Raw genomic sequence first — 20,898 nt, 5'->3', positions numbered from 1 at the left:
ACTTGGGGTGGGGCGTCCAGGGTGCTCCTTTGTGGACCTGTGTGGCCCGTGAGAACTGTCCCAGTCCCCAGGTGAGTGCTAGGGACACAGGAACAGTGTGTGGGTTCCGAAGGCCCAACACACAGGGTAAGCGCTCAACAGTGAGCCCTTTATTTCCTGAATGAAAGAACAAATCCGGGAATGTCGCGACCACCGGCCACGTCGAAATTTTAACGAGACACCGCTCACCTCTAGGGGGCCAGCACCTCCTGGAACCTTTGTTGTGCACCACCGAGTTTGCAACTCGGAAGGGAAGACAGAATGGTTCGGACCTTGACAGGCGGGTTTATAGCCAATGAAAAGGAGAGCTGTGTGTGCCGCAGCCAATAAGAGCGGGGGGAGGAAGTGACGTAGACGGAAACATGGGACGGACGATCGGGGAAGTTCGATAAGCACCAAGCGTAACCAGTACGTTAGTGCTCGTGACAAGAATAGGAGGCAAAGATGTCGGAGCGAAAAGTTTTAAACGTAAGTGTTGGGCGATTAAGGCTTTTACTCGGGGCGGGACATTTCGGAACTCTGGTCGCGGTGGGCTTTCGGTATCTTTGCCTTCTTCCCCAACGGCCTTCCGTAGGCGGGCTTCTCCAAACTCCTCCCAATCACTTTCCGCGGGGGGTGGGCCTTCGCTACACCTTCCCCTGCAGGCTGGGCTGTACCCAATCACCTGTGGGGGCGGAGCTTGGGATAGCTAGTCAATCACTTCTCCTGATTGGGTTGTCCTAGGGAATTATCCAATCACTTCTATTGGGGGCGGAGCTTCCGTAAACATTGCTATGCCTACTCTACAGCCTCACGTTCAGGAGGCGTGGCTCTGTTAACCCCGCCCCTCTTGGGGTCTCTAGCCAATCGTGTTCCTTGGAGGGGTTAGACTTTGCTAAACACTTCTGCTCTGCTGTCAGAGGTGCCCTTCCAGTTGCCCCAATTTCTCCCAGCTCCGTTGAGGGAAACCAGGACTCTTGGGGTTTAGAGGGGTTGTCTGGAAGGCAGGATTCAGCTTCTGGAGAAGAGAGCTCCGGAATTCTAAGTCCCTGTTTCCCACTCTCCAGGAGGGTATGTGCTCCCAGGAAGGGGATGAGCTCCCCAGCATGGGAGTGTGTAAGCTCAAGATGTCAGGACGGAGTAGACAGCAGACCTCCAGACTGATGGCTCGGAGCCCAGGTTTCCGAGGTCAGGTTGATGTCCCCTTCCTGTGACTCAGTGCCCTAATTTTTTAAACACCTATGTTAGGGATCCAGCCCCAGCCACCCAACATTCCACTGCAGCGTGCTAGACTTCGTGTCTTGAAAGTCTTTCCATTCTGAGGATCCAACTGGGGGCCCATCCATTTGCATAACTTGTTGGTTGATACTTCTATTTGCCAGGCATTTCTCTAAGTGCCATACTTAACAAGTCCTCGCAGGTGGACAGGTTATCCGTTCTTCAGATGAGGCAACTGAGGCCCAGAGAAGTTATATAATAGCCAGGGAGTAGAGGATTCAAACCCAGCCCCCCTACCAGCTCTGTAATTCATCTAATTCATCACTGTACTACAGTTTCCCAGAGTCATGTCTCTAGGTCTGAATCCTGGCTCTGCTGCTTACGTTGTGTGATCTCCAGCAGCTGAAACCACTGGGATTCAATTTCCTGTTGTGTAAAATGGGTACATCACTCTCATCTCATGGAATCTTTGCAAGGATTCTATGAGGCAAGGAATATAAATCTCTCTAAGAAGTAGCTGACGCCAAGTAGGTGCTCAAAATGCAAAGTGCTTTATTTTCTGATTATCCTACGTAGTTATTTTTTTCATAATCCAAACTCACCTCCTCCACATCTCTCATCCCAGGCTCCTGTGCAGGAAGAGTTAATACAGCAGGCCTGAGACAGCTGTCCTTGCAAAGTCTGGCTTGCAATGTTGGACCTGGCTGGCAACTGTGGACTTGAATTTCAGGATGGTTTCCACTGTTCTCTGAAAAGAATGGCTCCCTGAGCTTAAACTGTGTACAGACAATGTGGTTTCGCTGAGCATCTGCTCCACTCCTGGGGTCTGGCCTCTTTGTACGTGCCAGGCAGAGATGCCTGCATGATCGGCCCCCAGTGAAAACCCTGGGGACTGGGTCCCCGCGAACTTCCCTGGGAGACATTCCACATGTATCATCACAGTTCATCCCTGGGGAACCTGACTCTGCCAGGAGAAGTCTCTGGAAGTTTGTGTCTGGCCTCCCTGGGCCCCACCCCATGTGCCTTTTCCCTCTGCTGATTTTCTTCTCTGTCCTTCTGCTGTAATGAATAGTATCTGTGAACACAAGTGTGTGTGGAGTTGTATGAATCCTCTCACCAAATCATCGAACCTGGGGGTGGTCTTGGGGATCTGGACACAACTCCCCAGAGCCCCTTCCCTCTGCCCCTGGCCTACCCCTGCATCTAAAAGCAGCTCCCCTGACCCTTCCTTTGTCCCCACAGAAATACTACCCGCCTGACTTCGACCCATCGAAGATCCCCAAGCTCAAGCTGCCCAAAGACCGGCAGTACGTGGTGCGGCTGATGGCCCCCTTCAACATGAGGTGAGTGACCCTGCAGGGCCCCGTGCACTGGTCAGGGCAGACAGACCCAGTACCCGGCATCCACAGGATGCAGCCCATCCCCAGTGCTCAAACCAGGTCACCAGTCCTGGGTCAGGCATGGACCCAGTGAGAGAGTGACTGTGCCAAACCTTGCTTTGCTGCCATTCAGGATTAATCTCCCTGACCTCTCAGAGCTCCTGGCTGGTGCTGGCCTCGAGATCCTGATCAGCGGTAGTAAAAGTGTTAGCACGAGACAGGGTGCTTGCCATGTATTCACTCCCTCCAACAGCCTGGTCCACTGCTGCCCCAGGACCTTTGCACAAGCTGTTAAGCTGTTCCCTCTGCCTAGAACATTCTTCCTTCTGCTCTCACGTGGCTGGCTCTTCTTCACCCTTCAGGGCTTGGCTTAAATCTCACCCCTTCAGAGAGGCCCCCCTGACCCCCGCCCAACCCTCTCTATTCTCCCCTAACCCCCAGCAGTCCCCAGACTTGGTCCTTTATACCACCTCGGAATTACCAGAGCTCTCCAATTCTAAGCCCCACAGTTTTTCACACTTCAGCCTGCTGGAAATGAAGTAGTGATCAGAGACACCTTTGTTAAACTCAGCACCTGTTTACATGTTATTGACCTGCTGCTTTTCTCTCTCTTCTCCTTTCTTCATTTTTCCCCCTCAGCAGTCAGTTTTTTGGCACCTGCTGTGTGCCGGGGCCTAGGCTGTGCGCCAGGGACACAGTGGGGATCAGGACTTGACCCCAGGGACCCCAGTCTGGTGGGGAGCAGAGATAACAAACAGGTGCTCAGGCTTATTCACCGTGAGAGAGAGTGACTGCTTGGGGCAGGGAAGCAGGGCTGCTTCGCTGGGGTGGTCAGGGAAATATCAGAAGACATGCCAGTGGAACCGGGACCTGAAGAGTGAAGGGTGTCATGGGCGGTGGGAATTGCCAGGGCTAAGGCCCAGAGGTGGGACCAAGCCAGAGTGTTTGTAGGATCAGCCAGGAGGTTGGTGTTCTGGGCCCAGGGACGGGCTGAGGGAGGGCAGGGGGTCAGGACCTCTGCCTTGGTCCCAGTGGCTTTCCTTTTGGTGGAATCTCCCCACTGGAGGTCAGGATGCCCTGTGAACATCAGGCTTGCTTCCAGGAGTATGTGACAGGTGAGTCTCACCTAGTCTGCATGGTCTGGGTGCTTCTCAAGAAGGCGACACTTGGGCCAAGACCTGGGTGGATATTAGTGATAAGAGTGTGCCAGCTAAGAGAAATCTGTACACATAGCGGGCCAGGCTCCTTGGGAGGGAGGGAGCTCCCCATCCCGGGAGGCATGTAAGCAGCCATCTGCCAGGTAAGGCTAAGGCATCCTACCGGTAGGAACCAGGGTCCCAACCTGGCTTGAGTCCCCATCCTGCCCCACAGGTGTAAGACATGTGGAGAGTACATCTACAAGGGCAAGAAGTTCAACGCTCGCAAAGAGACGGTGCAGAACGAGGCCTACCTGGGCCTGCCCATCTTCCGCTTCTACATCAAGTGCACGCGCTGCCTGGCAGAGATCACCTTCAAGGTAGGCGGCCAGTCGGGCCTGTCCCTCCTCCCCTGGGGTCACCGCTCCTGTCCTCTCCTTCCTGGGAAATCCAGGAAATGGCAAAGGTCTGGGGAGAAGTTCCTGGCAGTGCTGTTTATAAAGGCAAAAACCCAGAAGCATCCTAGCTGTACAATCATGAGGGATTCAGCGGACAAACTGCTGTACAGTGGGATAGTTCCCGCCAGCAGGGGTCACGCTGTCACTGCAACTGTTACCCCAAGGGTGGCATTAAAGCTGTGGAGAAAGGATGAAGAGAACCTACAGCTTTCTCTTCACATACTTCACAAGTACCGTTGGAGTGTTTTTTTTTGGTTTTTTTTTTTGCCAGAGGCTTTTTTCATTCAGTTAAAAACCAAGATTTTAGTGGGGAGGGTACAGCTCAGTGGTAGAGCATGTGCTCAGCATGCACAAGATCCTGGGTTCAGTCCCCAGCACCTCCATTAAAAAATAAATAAACTTGCAGAGGAGGGTATAGCTCAAGTGGTAGAGTACATGCTTAGCATACAGAAGGTCCTGGGTTCAATCCCCAGTGCCTCCTCTAAAAGTAAGTAAGTAAACCTAATTACCTCTCCCGCCCAAAAAAAAAAAAATCCTATTAAATGAATAAGTAAACTTAATTGCCTCCCATCCCCCCCAAAAATATCCCTCAAAACAACAACAAAAAAACCCCACAAGATTTTGAATAAACAAGATCCTACCGTGTAGCACAGGCACCTGCACTCAATACCTTGTAACGGCCTATAATGAGACGGGATATGAACAAGGAATGGATTTATGTGTATGTATAACTGAATCACTGTGCTGTACGCCAGAAAGTAACACAGCATCGTAAACTATAATTCAATAAAAAAAACCCAGATTTGATTAAAATAAACAGAGTACATTTGAAAATTATGTATTTTAATTATTTACTTTTTTGACAACAGCTTTATGAGATGATTTATATGCCATACAATTCACCCTTTTAAGTGTGTAATTCAGTGGTTTTTTGGTATATTCCTAATGTCCTAAACTGTCTCCTCTGCCTGATTCCAGGACATTCTCAACAGCCCCAAAATAAGCCCCATCCCCATTAGCAGTCTCTCCCCATCTCCCCTCGCCAGCCCCTGGGACCCAGGAACCCACTCTTTGTCCCTGTGGACTGGCCTGCTCTGGATGTTTCACATCCATGGAGTCACACACTGTGTGTCCTTCTGTGTCTGCTTCTCTCACTGAGCATCGAGTCCTCAGGGTTCATCCGTGTTGTAATGTATGTCAGTGCTTCACTCCTTTTTTAGGCCAAATAATATTTCACTCTATGGATGGACTGTGTTTTGTTTGTCCACTCATCAGATAATGGGGTTGATATGTCCTGAAAATGATATTTTTAACCTGAATCATGGAATATGTATATATTTAGATATTAATGAATACACGTGACTTTTTTACAGACTGGAGTATCTATGGCACAGTGTTACAGACTGGCCTTTCTGGTGAAGAATTTCAGTTGATTAAATAACTAGGATTACACATATATGTGTATGTGTGCGTGTGTGAGCATGCGGTAAAAGCAGAATTCAAGCAGTGCTTTTGAAACAGTGCACTTCTTGTTCCGGAATACTTTTAGGCTTGCAGAGAAGTTGCACAGACAGCACACAGAGGCCCCATCTGCCCCCACCAGCTTCCCCTCCTGCTATTACCTTCCGTTTCCACAGGACACCTGTCGCACAAGAAACCAACACTGGAACATTACTGTTAACCAAATTCCAGACGTGGTGTGGATTTCAGTGTTTCCACTGATGTCCTCGTTCTGTTCCAGGGTCTCATCCAGGATGCAACGTTGTATTTTGCCTCTCTGCTTTATAAGTGCAAATGGGAGCAAACTCTGTATGTACTTGATGTATAATTTATAATCAAGGGAAAAATGTCAAGTGTGCATGCATACACACACAACAGAAGGGAAATGTGCAGAGGCCCAGAGACTTTTATTTGCAAACGTGGGGGGTGAAAGGTAGCAGGGAGGCAGTAGGCAGGTGGAGAAGGGTCTGAAATTCCATGCTAGGGAGTTCAGCGTTTCTGTAGAAGGACACAGGAGCACTAGAAAGAAAGAACTGTTCTATCCAAAGCAATAAGACAAGAAAAAGAATCAGTATTAGGAGGACTGAAGCACAGAGAAGTGTCCGAGACTGCCGGCTGCTGTTTAGTAGCAGAAGCTTCGATGCCCAGGGACTTAGGAGCTGACATCTGCCCATCCTCCCTCCCAGACAGACCCTGAAAACACAGACTACACCATGGAGCACGGAGCCACGCGGAACTTCCAGGCCGAGAAGCTCCTGGAGGAGGAAGAGAAGAGGGTACAGAAAGAGCGGGAGGACGAAGAGCTGAACAACCCCATGAAGGTGAGTCAGGCGCCATGTGTGCATGCGTGGCTGCATGCATGTGTGTGTGTGTGTGTATGCGTGTGTGTGCATGTGTGCATGGATGCTGGTGGAGTTGGTGCCCCTTCCTGCCTCAGGCCTCTGGGCAGGGTGATGGGGTGGGGAGTGTGGTCAGCAGAACTCTTAAGATGTCCCCAAGACCCCCACCTCCTGGTCACACGCCCTGCATAGTCCCGGGACTGGGTATACAAGGGTCTGCTCCTGTGACCACATATGTGAGATTGAACTACAGCCCGGTTGTTGCCCTCAGGAAAGGGAGATCACAAGAAAGGGAGACAGGTGGACCTGGCCTGTCACCTGAGCGCATTAGTCTGGGGCTAGAGTCAGAGACAGAGGACATCAGAGATGTGAAGGAGTGACAATGTGGAGAAGGCCACATGGCAGAGAAGGCGGGCAGTGTCTAGATGCTGAGAATGGCCCCCGGCCCCCAGCCAGCAGGAAGGCGGGGATCTCAGTCCCACAACCACGAGGAGCTGAATTCTCCAGCAGCCTGAGCAAGCTCAGAAGAGGGCCCTGGGCCCTTAACCTCAGCCTAGTGAGACCCTGCCGGAAAACCCAGCCACGCCAGGCCAGACTTCCAACGCACAGAAACCGTGAGACAGTGAATTCCTGCTTTGTTAAGCCACTGGTCTGGTGGCAAATTGTTGCATAGCAAGAGAGAACTGACTCAGGGAGCCAGGAAGTTGGACTTCAGAACACAAGGTACTTCCTGCAGGCGGCTACCCTACAGTTTTCTACAGAGGTTCCTGTGACCTGTTGGACCAGTAAGGGGGTTAAGTCTAGCTTATAGAAGGAAAAGTTCTCTTGACCATTCCTTGGCTGTGTGACCTTGGCCAAGGCACTTGGCCTCTCTGTGCCTTAGCGTCCTCATCTGTAAAATGAGACTGAAACTGTCTCCTCCTCACGCGCCTGTGGTGAGGAGTAAATGAGCTCACACACATAAGGCTGAGGGCAGAGCCCGGCACGCGGTCATAGTCCCTGAACGTGCGGACTGTTGGTACTCCTTGAAGAAGTTATTTTCATGTGTAACTGGACATTTTTGCTACTTTTCTCAGAAATACTGAATGTCCGTGTTCCCTCCTGTCTTCTCTCGCCCCGTAATCCTCCTCTATTCCTGATCCCTCCCGCCTCTACCAGTTATGATCTGATCTGACTCTTCAGTGGCCGTGCAGAGCAGCAGGGAAAGAAATGGGCCTTACGGACAGTTTGCTGTGTGCCCAGAGCGGCTCCAGTGCTGTCCGTGTGCAGCTCCAGTTACCGCTACACTGGCCAGCGAGGCCTTGTTACCCTGGTATGGGTTAGCTGACCCTGTGTAACAAGTTGCCTCAAAACTTTGCCACTTCAAACGTTTATTACAACTTGAAATGTTTATCATCCCACAGTTTTCGAGGGTCAGGAATCCAAGAATAGCTTTGCTGGACGGTTCTGGAGTGGGGTCCCTCACACAGTCACAGTAAATCTGTCGGCCAGGGCTGCCTCACCTGAGGGCTGGAGGAGCTGTTTCCAGGACGGCTCCCACGTGTGGCTGTGGGCTGGGGGCCTCAGCTTCTCTCCACGTGGGCCTTTCTACAGCTCGAGCCCCCTCACAGTGTGGGGGCCGCCCCCTCCCCCGGTGAGAATCCTAGAGAGACCAAGGAGCAGCCCAGGGCCTTCTGTGTCTCCGAGGTGACACACATCATTGGTCATCTTCTGTTCCTTAGAAGCGAGTCACTGGACCAGCGCTCCCTCCGTGGGAGGGAAATTAGGCCAAAGAACGTGTGACCGTGTTTTCAAACCACCACGAATGCCAGAGCTTTCCCAGAGGGCTAACACAACAAGGAGACAGAGCCAGGGAGGAGTCACACCCAGCCCTGCCTGGCTCCAAAGCCACCTCTTGGACACCCGGGGTGACCAACCCCGCCTCTTTGAGCCTCAGTTTCCTTGGCTGTAAAATGGGGTTGTTGCAAAGAGTAAATGACGTTATGTTTGGAAACACCTCAGCCTGGCACCTGGCACATGGCAGTTGCTCAGGTTGTCTTTGTTAATCTGCATTATTATTTTCACTGAGTGACAGAGCCAGGCTGGACGTCCAGGCCACCTGGCTCCACCACTGACCAGCCACATGGCCTTAGGCAGTCCCTTGTCCTCCTGAAACTCAGTGTTCCAAGCTGTGAAATGGGTACAGTGACGGGATCAGGCGCTGTGGATCGAGGCACCAGGGTGGGGTGTCCTTGCCTTGCCCCCGTGACCCCCGAGGCCAGACAGGCTGCGTGGCAGGGTGAGGCCCTAGCACACTGAGCCCAGCGTCTGCCTGCCCGTCAGGTGCTGGAGAACAGAACCAAAGACTCCAAGCTGGAGATGGAGGTGCTGGAGAATCTGCAGGAGCTCAAGGACCTGAACCAGCGGCAGGCCCACGTGGACTTCGAGGCCATGCTGCGGCAACACCGCCTGTCGGAGGAGGAGCGGCAGAAGCAGGAGCAGGAGGAGGACGAGAGGGAGGCTGCGTGAGTCGGGGTGCGAGTCGTGGAGGGTGGGGCCGCAGTCCCGGGAGCCCCAGGTGCGCCCACCCACTGCACAGCCCTCGTAGGGCCCTTCCTTCTGCCTGGAATTCCCTGTCCGGATCTTTCCACGGCTCCCTCAAGGGTCACCTTCTCAGGGAGGCCTTCCCTGCACCCCTCATCTCACGTTCTCTTTCATGGCGTCTGTATCGGGGCCCCAGGACCTCCCCCAGGTTCAATGGTTAATTATAGTGAAGTTACAGAGAAAAGTCAGCAGAGGGGAAAGGTGCCTGGGGCAGTCGGGGGACCGGGTGCAAGCTGTCCGAGTCCCCTCCCGGTGGCATCCCACGGCATGGGCTTAATTCCCCCAAAACGAGATGGGACAGTGCAAGTGAGCTGTCGTCCCCAGGAGGACTCACGAGACCCGGTCACGCAAGCACCTCTGCCCAGCACGGCCGAGACCCCAGGCTCCGAGAGGAGAGCAGGTGCCTGTGTAGACCCCATGTTTGCACAGACAGTGCAGGGACAGGGAGCCCCTCATCAGCAAGGGTGGCAGGAGCCCCCAGGCCTAGTTCCAGACACCCCCGAGGGCCGGGCTGGTGAGCAGTCTTCGCAAGACACCGCCTCAGGCCTGCTGTGTTCATGCTTCTGCACGGCGTCTCCCGCTGTCCAGAGCCATCTTGCCGATTCACCCCTTTCCAGATCTGTTGTGTCTTCCCTCGAGAGTGTGAACAGGGGCTTGGTTTGGCTTCTGGCTCTGGGGCCTGGAACAGGGTCAGGCACGTAGTAGGTGCGCAGTCGGCACTGGTGGGTTGGCAGATCGGTGACTCCATGACTAGCAGGGAGCGGTGTCTGCATTTATCGAGCCCCTTCTGGGTGCCAGGCTGTTTGGGGTTTGGCCCCATCATTATGGTGGTCGAGAGAACTGAGGTATAGGGAGCTCCAGGCACAGCCCTGACCAAGATCCCCCAGCTGGGGTTCGAATCCAGACAGCCTGGTTCCAGCCTCCAGGCACTTAACCACCCCACTGGGCTCAGTGGACAAAGCACTTTTACTTTTTTAAGGTGTTTGTGCACCCCACATCCCCCACTCGGTGAGGTCAGGGAAGGGCAGCCAGGCGGCACCCTCAGCAGGTGGGGAAGGGACTGTGTGTCTCAGCCACTGCCCCCCACAGAGCGCATCCCCAAGTCCCATGTTCCATCCCGCAGCGCCTTAGTGGAAGAATCTAGGAAACGAAGACTCCTGGAAGACTCCGATTCAGACGAGGGTGCTCCTCCCTGCCAGCCCCGGCCGGCTGTGCCGCCCAAGCCCACTGCCATCCTGGACGAGGTGAGTGGGGCTGCCTGCATCTCCGCCCGCTCACAGGTTGAGCAGGAGCCAAGTGAGCCAGGGTTTGGCTTAACTTTGTCTTGAAAGTGGAGTCTGGGTCGTAAATGCTCACCTCTGCCATCGTAGCACAAAATAGGCATAGATCCTGTGTAAATAAGCCAGCGTGGCCATGTGCCAATAAAACTTTATTTACAAAGACAGGTGGTAGGCCCTGTGGATCAGTAGTTTTGCACCCCTGCTTCAGCTGCAGAAACCAGGAGACTCCCCAGGTTTGTGGACTCCCGGGCAGCCCTGCTCCATGCGATCACTCAGGGATGCAAGCTCCCCGCATCTTGTTCTGCCCTGTCCTGGAACGTGGATTCCAGCTCCGTGGTTACAGTTGGCTCAGCGCACCCTGGGGTTCCCGCTGCAGGAAGGCTGAGGGTGTGTGGAGGAGCGCCTGCAAGCAGCCCAAGGCCCAGATTCAGATGCGGCCCACCTCCACTCCCCTCCAGGCCCAGTGGCTGGACGTGGTCACGGGGCCATATCTGCTGCAGTGGAAGCTGGCAGCTGCTGCCTCCAGCTGCCCGCGTTGGCAGACAGATGGCAAGAAGAGGGTTTGGCCGGGAGGGGCCAGGGATGACTGGCATTTTCCAGCATGGCCATCTTACCCAAGGTGGTCAGGGCCACTCGGTTTTGTTAATCGAAGGAGAGGGGTTAAAGTGGGAAATTGTAAATAACACAGACACCCCAGAATGTTTCTATTTTAATTCAAAACGTGTTTGTGGTCTGTATTAGTTAAATACAAGTCTAACCACTGGACACCACCCAAAGGAACAGTGGTTTCAACTGCACAGAAGTTACTTTTCTCTGAAACAACAGTTGTGCAGGGCCATGCAGAACAGGGAGGGTGGTTCCCTGGTGTCCCGGGCCCAGGAGGCCTCCTTCTCATTGTCCTGCCGTTCCGAGCATGGTGCCCTCACTGCAAGGCAGCTCAGTGCCACCTCTGCATCCCAGCCAGTGGGAAGGATAGGGCAGGGGGGGAGGGCCTGGAGGGTCCACATACCCTGGGCTGAGCACATCCCTCTGCTCACACCCCATTGGTCAGAACTGGACCACCCGACCACACCCCCCTGCAAAGGGGCCTGGGAAATGTAGTCTTTCGTGGCACAGCCATGTTTCAGCTGAGAATTCCGAGCGTGGGTTTGCAGGCCACGCACTCTCACCCATTAATCTTTTGACATAGGACCTAGATGTTTTTTTCGAGGCTGTATCCCCTGGTTAGAGTTCTCACACTGTCTTGTACCCTCAGGATTCATTGTCTAAAATTTCCTCTTTATTTTTTTCTTTCAAGTGGAAGAAGAGATTGAAGGTTCTCTCAGCGCAGTCTGACCTTTTATGATTTTCCCCGTCTTTTTTTTATAGTTACCTTGTTTGTCACTAATTTGATGGTAGACCTTCTGTTTTCTTTTGTTTTACACAAACTTCCCTATAACCCTTAGGGAAGCACCTCTTTTTTTAGCCCTCTCTTTCCCTTGGTTTAGTTTAATCACACCAGCACCTGGCTTAAACAGGCTTGGGGTCGAATACACGCAGCTCTCAGCGCCCGGGCCGACACCGGGGCCCATAACAGTGCTTGGCAAGAGGCAAAGGACAGCAGTTATTCCGCCAGTCAGCTCGGTGGTGCCGGATAAGAAAGGTTCAGCTGGGACTGCCGGTCTCTCTCTGTCCCCGCCCTGGACTGCGTCTGTCCTGGTCACCACACACAGGGAATGCAGGGTGGCCACTGTGTCCTCCTCCTCCCCCCACCCCACCACTGCAGTCGCACCAGCCCCCCGAATGGGCCAGGCCCAGTCCCCCCTCCCCACCTTTGCCCAGAGCGCCCTCCCTTCCATCTCCTCGTCTGACCTCAGCACAAGGGCACCTCTCTGATGAAACCTCTGCTGACCAGCTTATCAGCAGTGGCCACCCCCCTGTACACTGTCACACCACCCTGACTTCTTTCTTTCACACCACTGGTCAGATGACTGTGTCCTTGTCATCTGCTTGCTCACCCACCCTCATTGCCCCCTGTGGTGAGCTCCATGAAGGCAGCCCTCTGCCTTCGTGCTCCCCTGCACCCCCAGCTCCTGGCTCTGACGGCCTCCTGTACCCAGTGGTTTCCAGTTCCTCTATTTAAACATCAGACAGATGCAAGGGGTCCCTCCTGGTGAGATTGAAGAGCTGGAGATGGGGCTGAGTCTCTTTCAGCTTCCCCCTAACTAGTTCCCAGTGTGGGTTCCTGCATCTTCCATCATTCCTTAGAACATGTTGAGCACCTAATATAGACCTAGCAGTGAACAAGACAGCAGTCCACAGCGTGGTTGAGGAGGCAGTTAATAAGGCAGTAGAGGGCACTGTGGTCACAGACATGCAGCACTTACTTGAACTATGGGGAAAGGCTTCCCAGGAGAGCAGATACTTGTGTTGGGTTTTGAAGGATGAGTAGGAGTTCACCAAGTGAACTAGAAGCAAAGGGGGCATTCCAGGTGGAGGGAATGGCATGGGTAGAAGCGTGGAGGTGAGCAGCCACGGTGTGATTTAGGAAGTGTAAGTGCAGGGTGTGTGCCTTAGAAAATGGGCAGACACCTTGAGTGCCAAGCTTAGGGCAATGGGGAGCCACAGAGGAGTTTAGAGCAGGGGAAAGAGTTGGTCAGCACAGCAGGGGAAATGGGAATGGTAAATCTGGCTCAGCTGGGTACTAGGAGCAGGGAGGCCAGAGAAGGGGTGGGATCTGGGACAGACCCCTGAGTCATTCCCCACCACCACCACCTATAGGCCCCAAAAGCCAAGAGGAAGGCAGAGATCTGGGAGCGCAGCGTGGGCACCCTTGGTAGCAGGCCCCAGCTGTCGGGCCTGGTCGTGGTGAAGAAAACAGACCTGGACTGCAGCATCGAGCGCGGTGGGGCCCCACCTGCCCCAGGTAGGTTCCTGCTGACCCGGAAGCTGCATGCAGTACCATGGGTGGCCACCAGGTGGCAGCAGCGCCCCTGCTGTTCAGAGCCTCCATGGGGGGTGAGCTGGGGAGTGTGTGTACCCCACCTAGGGTAAGGGGAGAAGGGTGGAGTTTCCTTTTTTCTTTTAATTACAAAAAGAGCAAGTGCTCATTTTTAAAACTCAAGTCGGATAAGGATGTATAGGGTAAATCACCAGATCCCGCCGCCTCCAGTACCCCTGTCTGCCATTGTCCACAGACACCAGCCCCAGGCCGGTTCCTGGGTGTCTGCATCCTGGTGGTTGTGTCGCTTACATTCTGTGTATGTGGCCCCCGAACCTTGGGAGGTGGAGAATTAGGGTGGGGTCGGCCTGGCGAGGTGGAAAGAGCAGGATTCTGGGGCACCACGTGCTGGTCTGTGGCCTCGGTTGAGGAGCCTGTCCCCCATAAGACGCGGATGACAACAGGACCACCCCCCAGGGCCTCGTAGAGTTTGGAGCTGATCCCTGAGCTGCTCCACGTCAGGTGCCTGCAGTATATCCTGGTGCCCACCGGGCCTTCTGGATACGTGGGCCATTGTTACCAGAACAGTTACTACCCCGCTTATCAGATGAGGAGACTGAGGCCCAGAGAGGTGAAGCCACTTGCCCAGAGCCACACAGCCGGGTGGGTGGCGGAGCCGATGTCTGCCCCTCTTCATCACAGTGGTACATGGGTTCACTTGGGACTTGGAGCATTTCCATTTTCTGTGCCTCCTGCACAGGCACCTGTGCCCACCCAGGTCAGCTTTCAGAAGTGGAGCTGCTGGGCTAAGGGGTGTGTGGATTTGCACTGTGATGGGTCTGCCAGGTGGTTTCCAGAAAGGCTGCAAACAAGCAGGAATGGCCGACCCCACTCTCCTGACCTCACCTGGGCTCAGCCCTGTTGGAACTGTCTGGAGAGGGGCTGCAGGGAGACGCTGGTCAGCTAGCTCTTGCCTCTCCCCCAGGCGCCACAGAGAATGGGCAGGCGGCTGACCCTGCGACCCGGATGCCCGGCACCTCCTCCCTGAGCCAGCTGGGTGTGTATTCGGACAGTGAGGACAGCAACAGCAGCAACTGAGCCCCGCCCCCGGCCCTTCCTGGGGTCAAGGTCACACATCCAGCTCCAGACGGTGGTCAGTGGTCGGGCAGGAGGCCTTGGGACCAACTGGAGTTACGACCAGACAAACATGAATGTCTTCCGTGGCCGGTGGGGCCATCGAGAGCTTCTGCCAAAGGACTCAGTGTCTCTCCCGTCCGCCCTCCCGCTCTCTGGAGCTCGGGGTCCCCAGCTCACACCACAGCATCCCTGGAACAGCTTCCAGGAGGCCTTGGAGTCGTCTCTCGGACAGTCCTTGAGTTGTCAGAGGTGTTTTGTGCACGTGGATGAGCCCTCCCACCCCAACTGGCTCCATCCCTTCCCACCACAGAACCATCTGGAACCAGTGAAAGGAACCTGCTGATCTGGCCTGGGCACCTTGTCTGTGCCAGCATCTGAGGAGGGGGCTGCAGACCCACGCGACCCAGCCAGGCCCTGACTCCTGACTCTCAGAAAAGACGAGATAATAAATGCTGTCTAGCACGTGCAGTTTGGGGATAATCTGTTAAGCAATAGGAAACTGATATGGTCACGTGGCCAGTAAGTCTGGTTCCACACCTCGTGCTCCTTCAGGGTTGCCTCTCCTACTGCAGTATTTTCTAGCTGAAGGTCCTGTGCCCCCACCAGTCTCCTCCATATCCTGATCAACCCCCGTCTCTTCTCTCCCAGGGTTACTGCCGTCAGCCCTCCTCCAACACACACTCACAAACACGCAGACTTGAGTCTGGCATCCGATAATAAGGTTTTGTGCTTTTCACGGTCAGAGTTTGGGAATGAAACACCCCGACTCTGGGGATCTGCTTCCTACCGTGATTTCCCTGCTTAGGGACAGGATGAAGAAGTGAACCGGAATCCAACCAGGGCTTCTTGTGAGGGGCAGGGGGTCTCACATCACAGCTCCACGGCTGCGAGGATGGAACCTGGGGGGCCTGATTCTGAAACCCTGAAGCTGGCCCCCACTGGCAGCTGGTGAGAACTGAAGCCTCCTGCATCTCTCTTCCAAGTTCTGTGCTCAGCAGCTTACAGCTGGCCACGGCAGGAGTGTTTACACCATGGAAATCGGGAAATGCTGCAAATCGGTCCTCCACGCCAGAGCCAGTTGTGAAGCATGGACCAGCACCCATTTCCTCCCAACTCAGCATCCTACAGGCAGGGCCTGGGATGTGGGCCACTCAGAGACTCTGGGTTAAAATGAATCACCCGGGGGAGAGTCTAGCTCAGTAGTAGAATGCATGCTTAGCATGCACGACGTCCTGGGTTCGATCCCCAGTACCTCCATTAAAAGTAAATAAATTAATTAACTCTCCCCTCAAAAAAAATACTTGAAAAATAAATCATCCAGCTTAAGTAGTTGTGAACAGAGACTTAGGGGAGGGACCTCTCTGGTTCATTCCGATTCATTCTGTCAGACTGTTTCCGGAACTTCCAATGCTCCTGATCCACACAATTTTTGCCTTGTACGCTGCCAGTTGTAAGTTGCTGAGCACCATCTGTTACTATTATCAAGTCTTAACCTAACTCCATTCTAAAACGTGGGTCCCTATACTATGGTCCACAGGCCAAACCTGGCCCCTCGCCTGTTTTTGTAAATGAAGTTTTATTGGCACACTGACACACCCATTTGTCTGCATATTATCCATGGCTGCCTTCACTCTCCGGCGGCAGAAGTGGGTGGTTAAGACAGTGATTCTAGGACCTGCAAAGCCAAAATATTTACTCTCAGGACCTTTATAGAGAAGGTTCTGTGGCCCCAGTCTGGGTCACACAGCTCTGCTCCCCACAGCCTCCAGGGAAAGGTGGCCAAGACAACTCCTACCCTGACTTCTAGGCTCACACTGTTCCTACATCCCTGCTGGCTGATGTCACCCCGAGGACAGGTGACACAGTGGATGGAGTACGTGGGGTCCATTTAGGGAATAATAACAGCTAATGTCAGTGAAGCACGGACCGTCTGCCAAACCTCTGCTAAGCTCTTCACGTGCACTCATTTGTTTAAGCTTCCCAAAGCAAGTGATTAATCCGTTTGCTCATTCCAAACAATTATTGAGCACCAACTATGTGCCCGGCTCTGTTTTAGGCACTGAGGCTACAGCAGTGAAGAAAAACAGCCTCATAGACCACTCTCAAATGTGACATACTTGTTGGAAGATGAAAGATAAAAGACTGAACATCTAAATATCATATTAAGATATAAAAAAAACACGAGAGGTGGTGATAATGTTTGGGAAACTAAAGCAGGGTAGGATGGTCCTGAGGGGGTGCCTGACAAGGTGAGTTTATTGCCTGTGGCCCCTGTGTTAGAGATCTAATGCTGCATAACCAGTGATCCCCAAATTCAGCAGCTTAAAACCACAGGAATCTGGGTGTGGTTTCGCTGAGTTGTCTGCTTCAGGGTCTCACAGCAGCAACTGCGGTGTTGGCTGGGGCTGGGGTCTCATCTGAAGGCCCAACTGGGGCAGTATTCATTTCCAAACGCATTCACGTGTTTGTTGGCGGAATGCATTTCCTCACGGACTCTGGGCCAGAGACTGCGCTTAGTTCCATGCCTGCGCAGATGTTTGCACCAGCTGGCTTCATAAGGAGGGTCTGGTAGAAGCGGCACCCCATCACTGTGGCTGCTCCACTGGTTAGAAGTGAGCCACAGGTCCCTCCCACATTCCAGGGGCTCACAGGTGGGTGCAACCACCAGGAGACTGCAGTCATTCAGGACCACCTGAGGGTCTGCCTGCAGACCACCCCCTGGACAGTGAGCTTTGCAAGGGTCAATGTGTTGATGAATGAGTCCCTAGCATCTGAGATCATCTGAGCACTTAGTAGGTGCTCAGTGCATGTCTGTGGCCTGAGTGGGTGGCCCCCACTCACAGATGAGGAACTTGAAGCCCAGGGAGCCCCACGTCCCCGCCCACTCTCTGCCCACCCCCCACCCCCGCCTCCTCTGCACTCCACTGGAACTGTTTCTTTCATTCTTATTTTCCTTGCAGGCTTTGTTCTCCCACTCAGAACAGTGTGGCTCTTGGCCCTCAGTTTCCTTGTGGGGGTTCCCAAGGCTGAGCAGGCAGAGGCACAGCACAGCCACACATGGGGGTCTGTCATGTGTGCTGACCCCCCAGGGCCCCAGCCCACTCCCTGCCCTGAGCCTGCCTCCCCGGGACACCCCCCTTTTCACTCTCTGGGGCCTGCCCTTCCCCCTCACGGCTGACGGTCCCCATTCCCCCCGCAAGCTCGTGTCTGTCATCTGGTCCTTGGGAGCTGTCAGGCCTCATCCAGAATCTCCTCCGTCAATTCCCCTGGGGCTGCCTGGCTGCTCAAGCACATCAGAGGGACTTGGTGGGGGGTGGCCTCCCCTCCTGCTGGAGCACACTCCTGCCAGGTCCTGGGCTTCACAAAGGAGATGAGGGGCCGAGGGGCCGCTTCTGCTTCCCCAAGCTCCCTCCACCCCAGAGCTCACCACCCATGCCCTCGGGCACACACTCCCTTACACGCAGAGTGGGTGACAGGCAGGACCTGGGTTTGAAACTGCAGGGCTCCGAGGCTGCAGCTTTGACCACCACGCTCCGTAGACTGGGAGCGTCTGGGGGCGGACCCGTGCCTTCCCCGTCAGCCTGGGGCCCTGGAAGGCAGAGCCACTTAGACTGGGAGCTCCTGAAAGCAGGCACGTGTTTCCTCTGTCAGGTGGGTACTTCAGAGGGCAGGGTCACGCCTCCTCCATCAGACTAGGGGCTTCTGAGGGCAAGGCCATGTCTCATCAGGCTGTGAGCTCAGAAAGGCAGGGCTGTGTTCAGGAGCTTCTGAGGATAGAAATTCTCTCTCCTATCAGACTAGGAGCTCCTGAGGCCACACCTCCTCCATCAGTTCTGGAGTGCTTAGGCCCCATCATGGGCCATGCCCCTCTGGTCCCCTCCTGTCCGGTGCCTTGGTTCCCACCCCCCTGCAGACATGCGGATCCATGAGGCAAGAGAGAGCAGGCACAACCCCAGCCAGGGACCTCCTCTCGCTTCTTCCTGAGGTCCCATCCACCCTAGGCATATATTGAGCACCTACTGTATGCCATACAAGAAAGTACTGTTCAGCCATAAAAAGGAATGAAACACTGACACTCACTACAATTTAGATGAACTTTAAAAACATGGTGCTCAGTGAGAGAAGCCAGACACAGACGGTAGCATAGTGTGGGATTCCATTTATGTGAAATGTCCAGAACAGGCAAACCCACAGAGAGTGGATTCGTGGTGGCCAGGGGCTGGAGATTTGGGAAGAATGGGGAGTGACTACTAACTGGGTGTGGGGTTTCTCTGGGGGATGATGAAATTGTTCTAGAATTAGTGATGATTACACAATCTTGTGAATGTACTAAAACCCATTGAAATCTACTCTTTAAGTGGGTAGATTGTGGTATATGTGAATTACATCTCCAAAAAAAATGTTTCAAGGTGCCCAAAACAGTGCCAGGCAGTAGCATTCAACAGAAGTTAGCTGTTACTCTCGTTGTACAGACAGGAAGGTAGTCCAGATCACTTACCCAAGGTCAGGTGGGCTGGGACTCCAGAAACTGAGCCCCACCCAAGAGGAGGCCACGCGTGCTGGGGGAAGGGAGGTCCCCTCAGCCCAGGACCCCCAGACTATCTGCCTCTTTGTCTTTGTCCATGCAAGAGTCCCCTCCTGGCATGGCTCCTTCACTCCCTCCTCCCCCAATCAGAAAGCCAAAACCCGAGGGAAGGGTCTAGCTTAGTGGTAGTGCAAATGCTTAGCATGCAAGAGGTCCGGGTTCAATTCCCAGTACCCGCATTAAAAAAAAAATTCCCTGCCCTCCCCACCAAAAAAAAGAGAAGAAAATCACACCCAAGGTTATGTGGCTGTTCAAGGTCACACCACCTAGGGGTCGCTAGACCCCCCCAGCCTGACTCTCCTCCTCGTCCATGACCTCCCGCTCCTCCCCAACCCCCTCCCTGCTCTTGCGGTGGGAGTCGGGGCAGCCCCAGGAGAAGCCAGCTCAAAAGCGCAGGAAAGTCAAACGCCGTTTGATTCTGCCTCCGGGGCCTCTAATTGCTATTCCTGACACACACTGTAATTAGAAGGCCCCTTTCAAATATTTATACCTTAGACATCGCGTATTTATCTGACAGGGAGAGGACTTGGATTTGATGAGATCTGTCAGCAGCTCATCCCTGGGCAGGGAGTTGCCTTACGGCTGACAGAAAACAGGACAATCATCCGCCTGCTCCCTGGCAGTCCCGAGGGGTGCTGCCTTGCTGCTGATAGCAGAGGGCAGGGTGGGGTGGGGGGCTGTATGAATGTTTTTTGGGAGGGAGGACTGAGTTCAACAGGTTTGTGTTGGGCAAGTCAGCCAAAGCAGGAAAGACGAGGGGAGGACAGACCTTGCCTTGTCAGCTCTGGACCTCATTTGCCCCATCTGGGAAATGGGCTAATAGTGGAGGGGAGACAGAGAACCTCTCATTCCATGAAGAGACCTGGCAGGTGTCAAATGTCACCCCAAGCCAGGACATATCATGGTGTCCAAGCAGAAATGAGCTGTGGGGTGTCCCTCCCCTCTCTGTGCCTCAGTTTCCCCATCAGGAACAAATTCACTCCCTCCTTGGCGATCCTTCCTCAGGCTCTCTGGGGTTTTCCTACCAGAAGCACCATTTTTCAAATCAGGAAAGCAAAGTGCAGTCCCTATAGACATTGCCCTGGTCCCACTATTCTTGGGGAGGGGGGCAGCTCACACCAATGTCACCTCTGACTTGTGTCCTTCCTCCCCTCCAAGCCATAGGCACCTGCCTACCCTAGGGGGCTTGGAGAAGAAAATCTGAGGGCCCATCCTTTCTGACCACCCCTCTCTTACTGCACTATTAGGGGGAACTGAGCAAGCCCCTTTATGGGAAAAGAAAAAATGTGTTTGCTCTAGAACCGGCCAGCAGCTCCCTTTGCCTCTCTCACTGCCCCCTAACCCCTTAGCGTCCTCACCCCCAGACAGCTGCAGCTGCCTACAGGCAGCCAGGCCAGGCAAGAGGGAGACCTCTCTCATTTGTACCCCTCCCTGCCTCCACCCCCAGAAACCACAAAAGGACAGATGCTGAAGACACGCAGGCACAGATACCATCTCCCTTCCCATGGCCAGCTGCCCCAGCCCCCTTCCCCCATCCTGCACTTAGTCCCCTGGGAAGAGGGGACGGAGAAGAGCCCTCTTGGGGGAGGGGAAGGCAGAAACCCGTCGCTTCTGTCGTCTGCCCTCTTCCTTCAGCTGGCTGCGTCGATATCCATTTTAGCCAGTGACCTCTGGAACAATTTCCACACTCCCAGTCCCCTGGTCAGTTTCACCTCAGATCCTTGGTCGATTTCAGTCCTCAGCAGTGGCGACTCTCACCCCCTCTGCCGGTCAATTTCACCTTTTCTGGCGGTCAAGTCCAGCCCCCCATTTCCCAGCCAATTTCCACCTCCACTCCCTCTCCCA

At 54.1% G+C, this 20,898-nt stretch overlaps 1 protein-coding gene across 1 annotated transcript; it reads left to right on the top strand.

The window, feature by feature from the left end:
- Window positions 1–371: 371 nt before the first annotated feature.
- YJU2 (YJU2 splicing factor homolog) lies at window positions 372–14,936 on the top strand. Its single transcript, XM_006206387.4, has 8 exons — window positions 372–507; window positions 2,479–2,579; window positions 3,987–4,131; window positions 6,396–6,530; window positions 8,871–9,052; window positions 10,255–10,375; window positions 13,172–13,316; window positions 14,317–14,936. The coding sequence occupies exons 1-8, from the start codon at window positions 484–486 to the stop codon at window positions 14,427–14,429; spliced, it is 966 nt and encodes a 321-aa protein (XP_006206449.1). The 5' UTR covers window positions 372–483; the 3' UTR covers window positions 14,430–14,936.
- The last annotated feature ends 5,962 nt before the right edge of the window (window positions 14,937–20,898 follow it).

This window comes from Vicugna pacos, chromosome 22 (genome assembly GCF_048564905.1).
Source record: "Vicugna pacos chromosome 22, VicPac4, whole genome shotgun sequence".
Taxonomy (NCBI): Eukaryota; Metazoa; Chordata; class Mammalia; order Artiodactyla; family Camelidae; genus Vicugna; species Vicugna pacos.
The sequence above is the reverse complement of the archived record's forward strand: the minus strand, read 5'-3'. Positions and strand labels throughout refer to the sequence as shown.

Bases quoted from the DNA above. Each gene is read 5' to 3' on its own strand.
- YJU2 (XM_006206387.4), top strand. From the start codon at position 484: ATGTCGGAGCGAAAAGTTTTAAAC. The intron at 508-2,478 runs GTAAGTGTTGGG...TTGTCCCCACAG, and splicing joins CGGAGCGAAAAGTTTTAAAC to AAATACTACCCGCCTGACTT. The intron at 4,132-6,395 runs GTAGGCGGCCAG...CCTCCCTCCCAG, and splicing joins TGGCAGAGATCACCTTCAAG to ACAGACCCTGAAAACACAGA.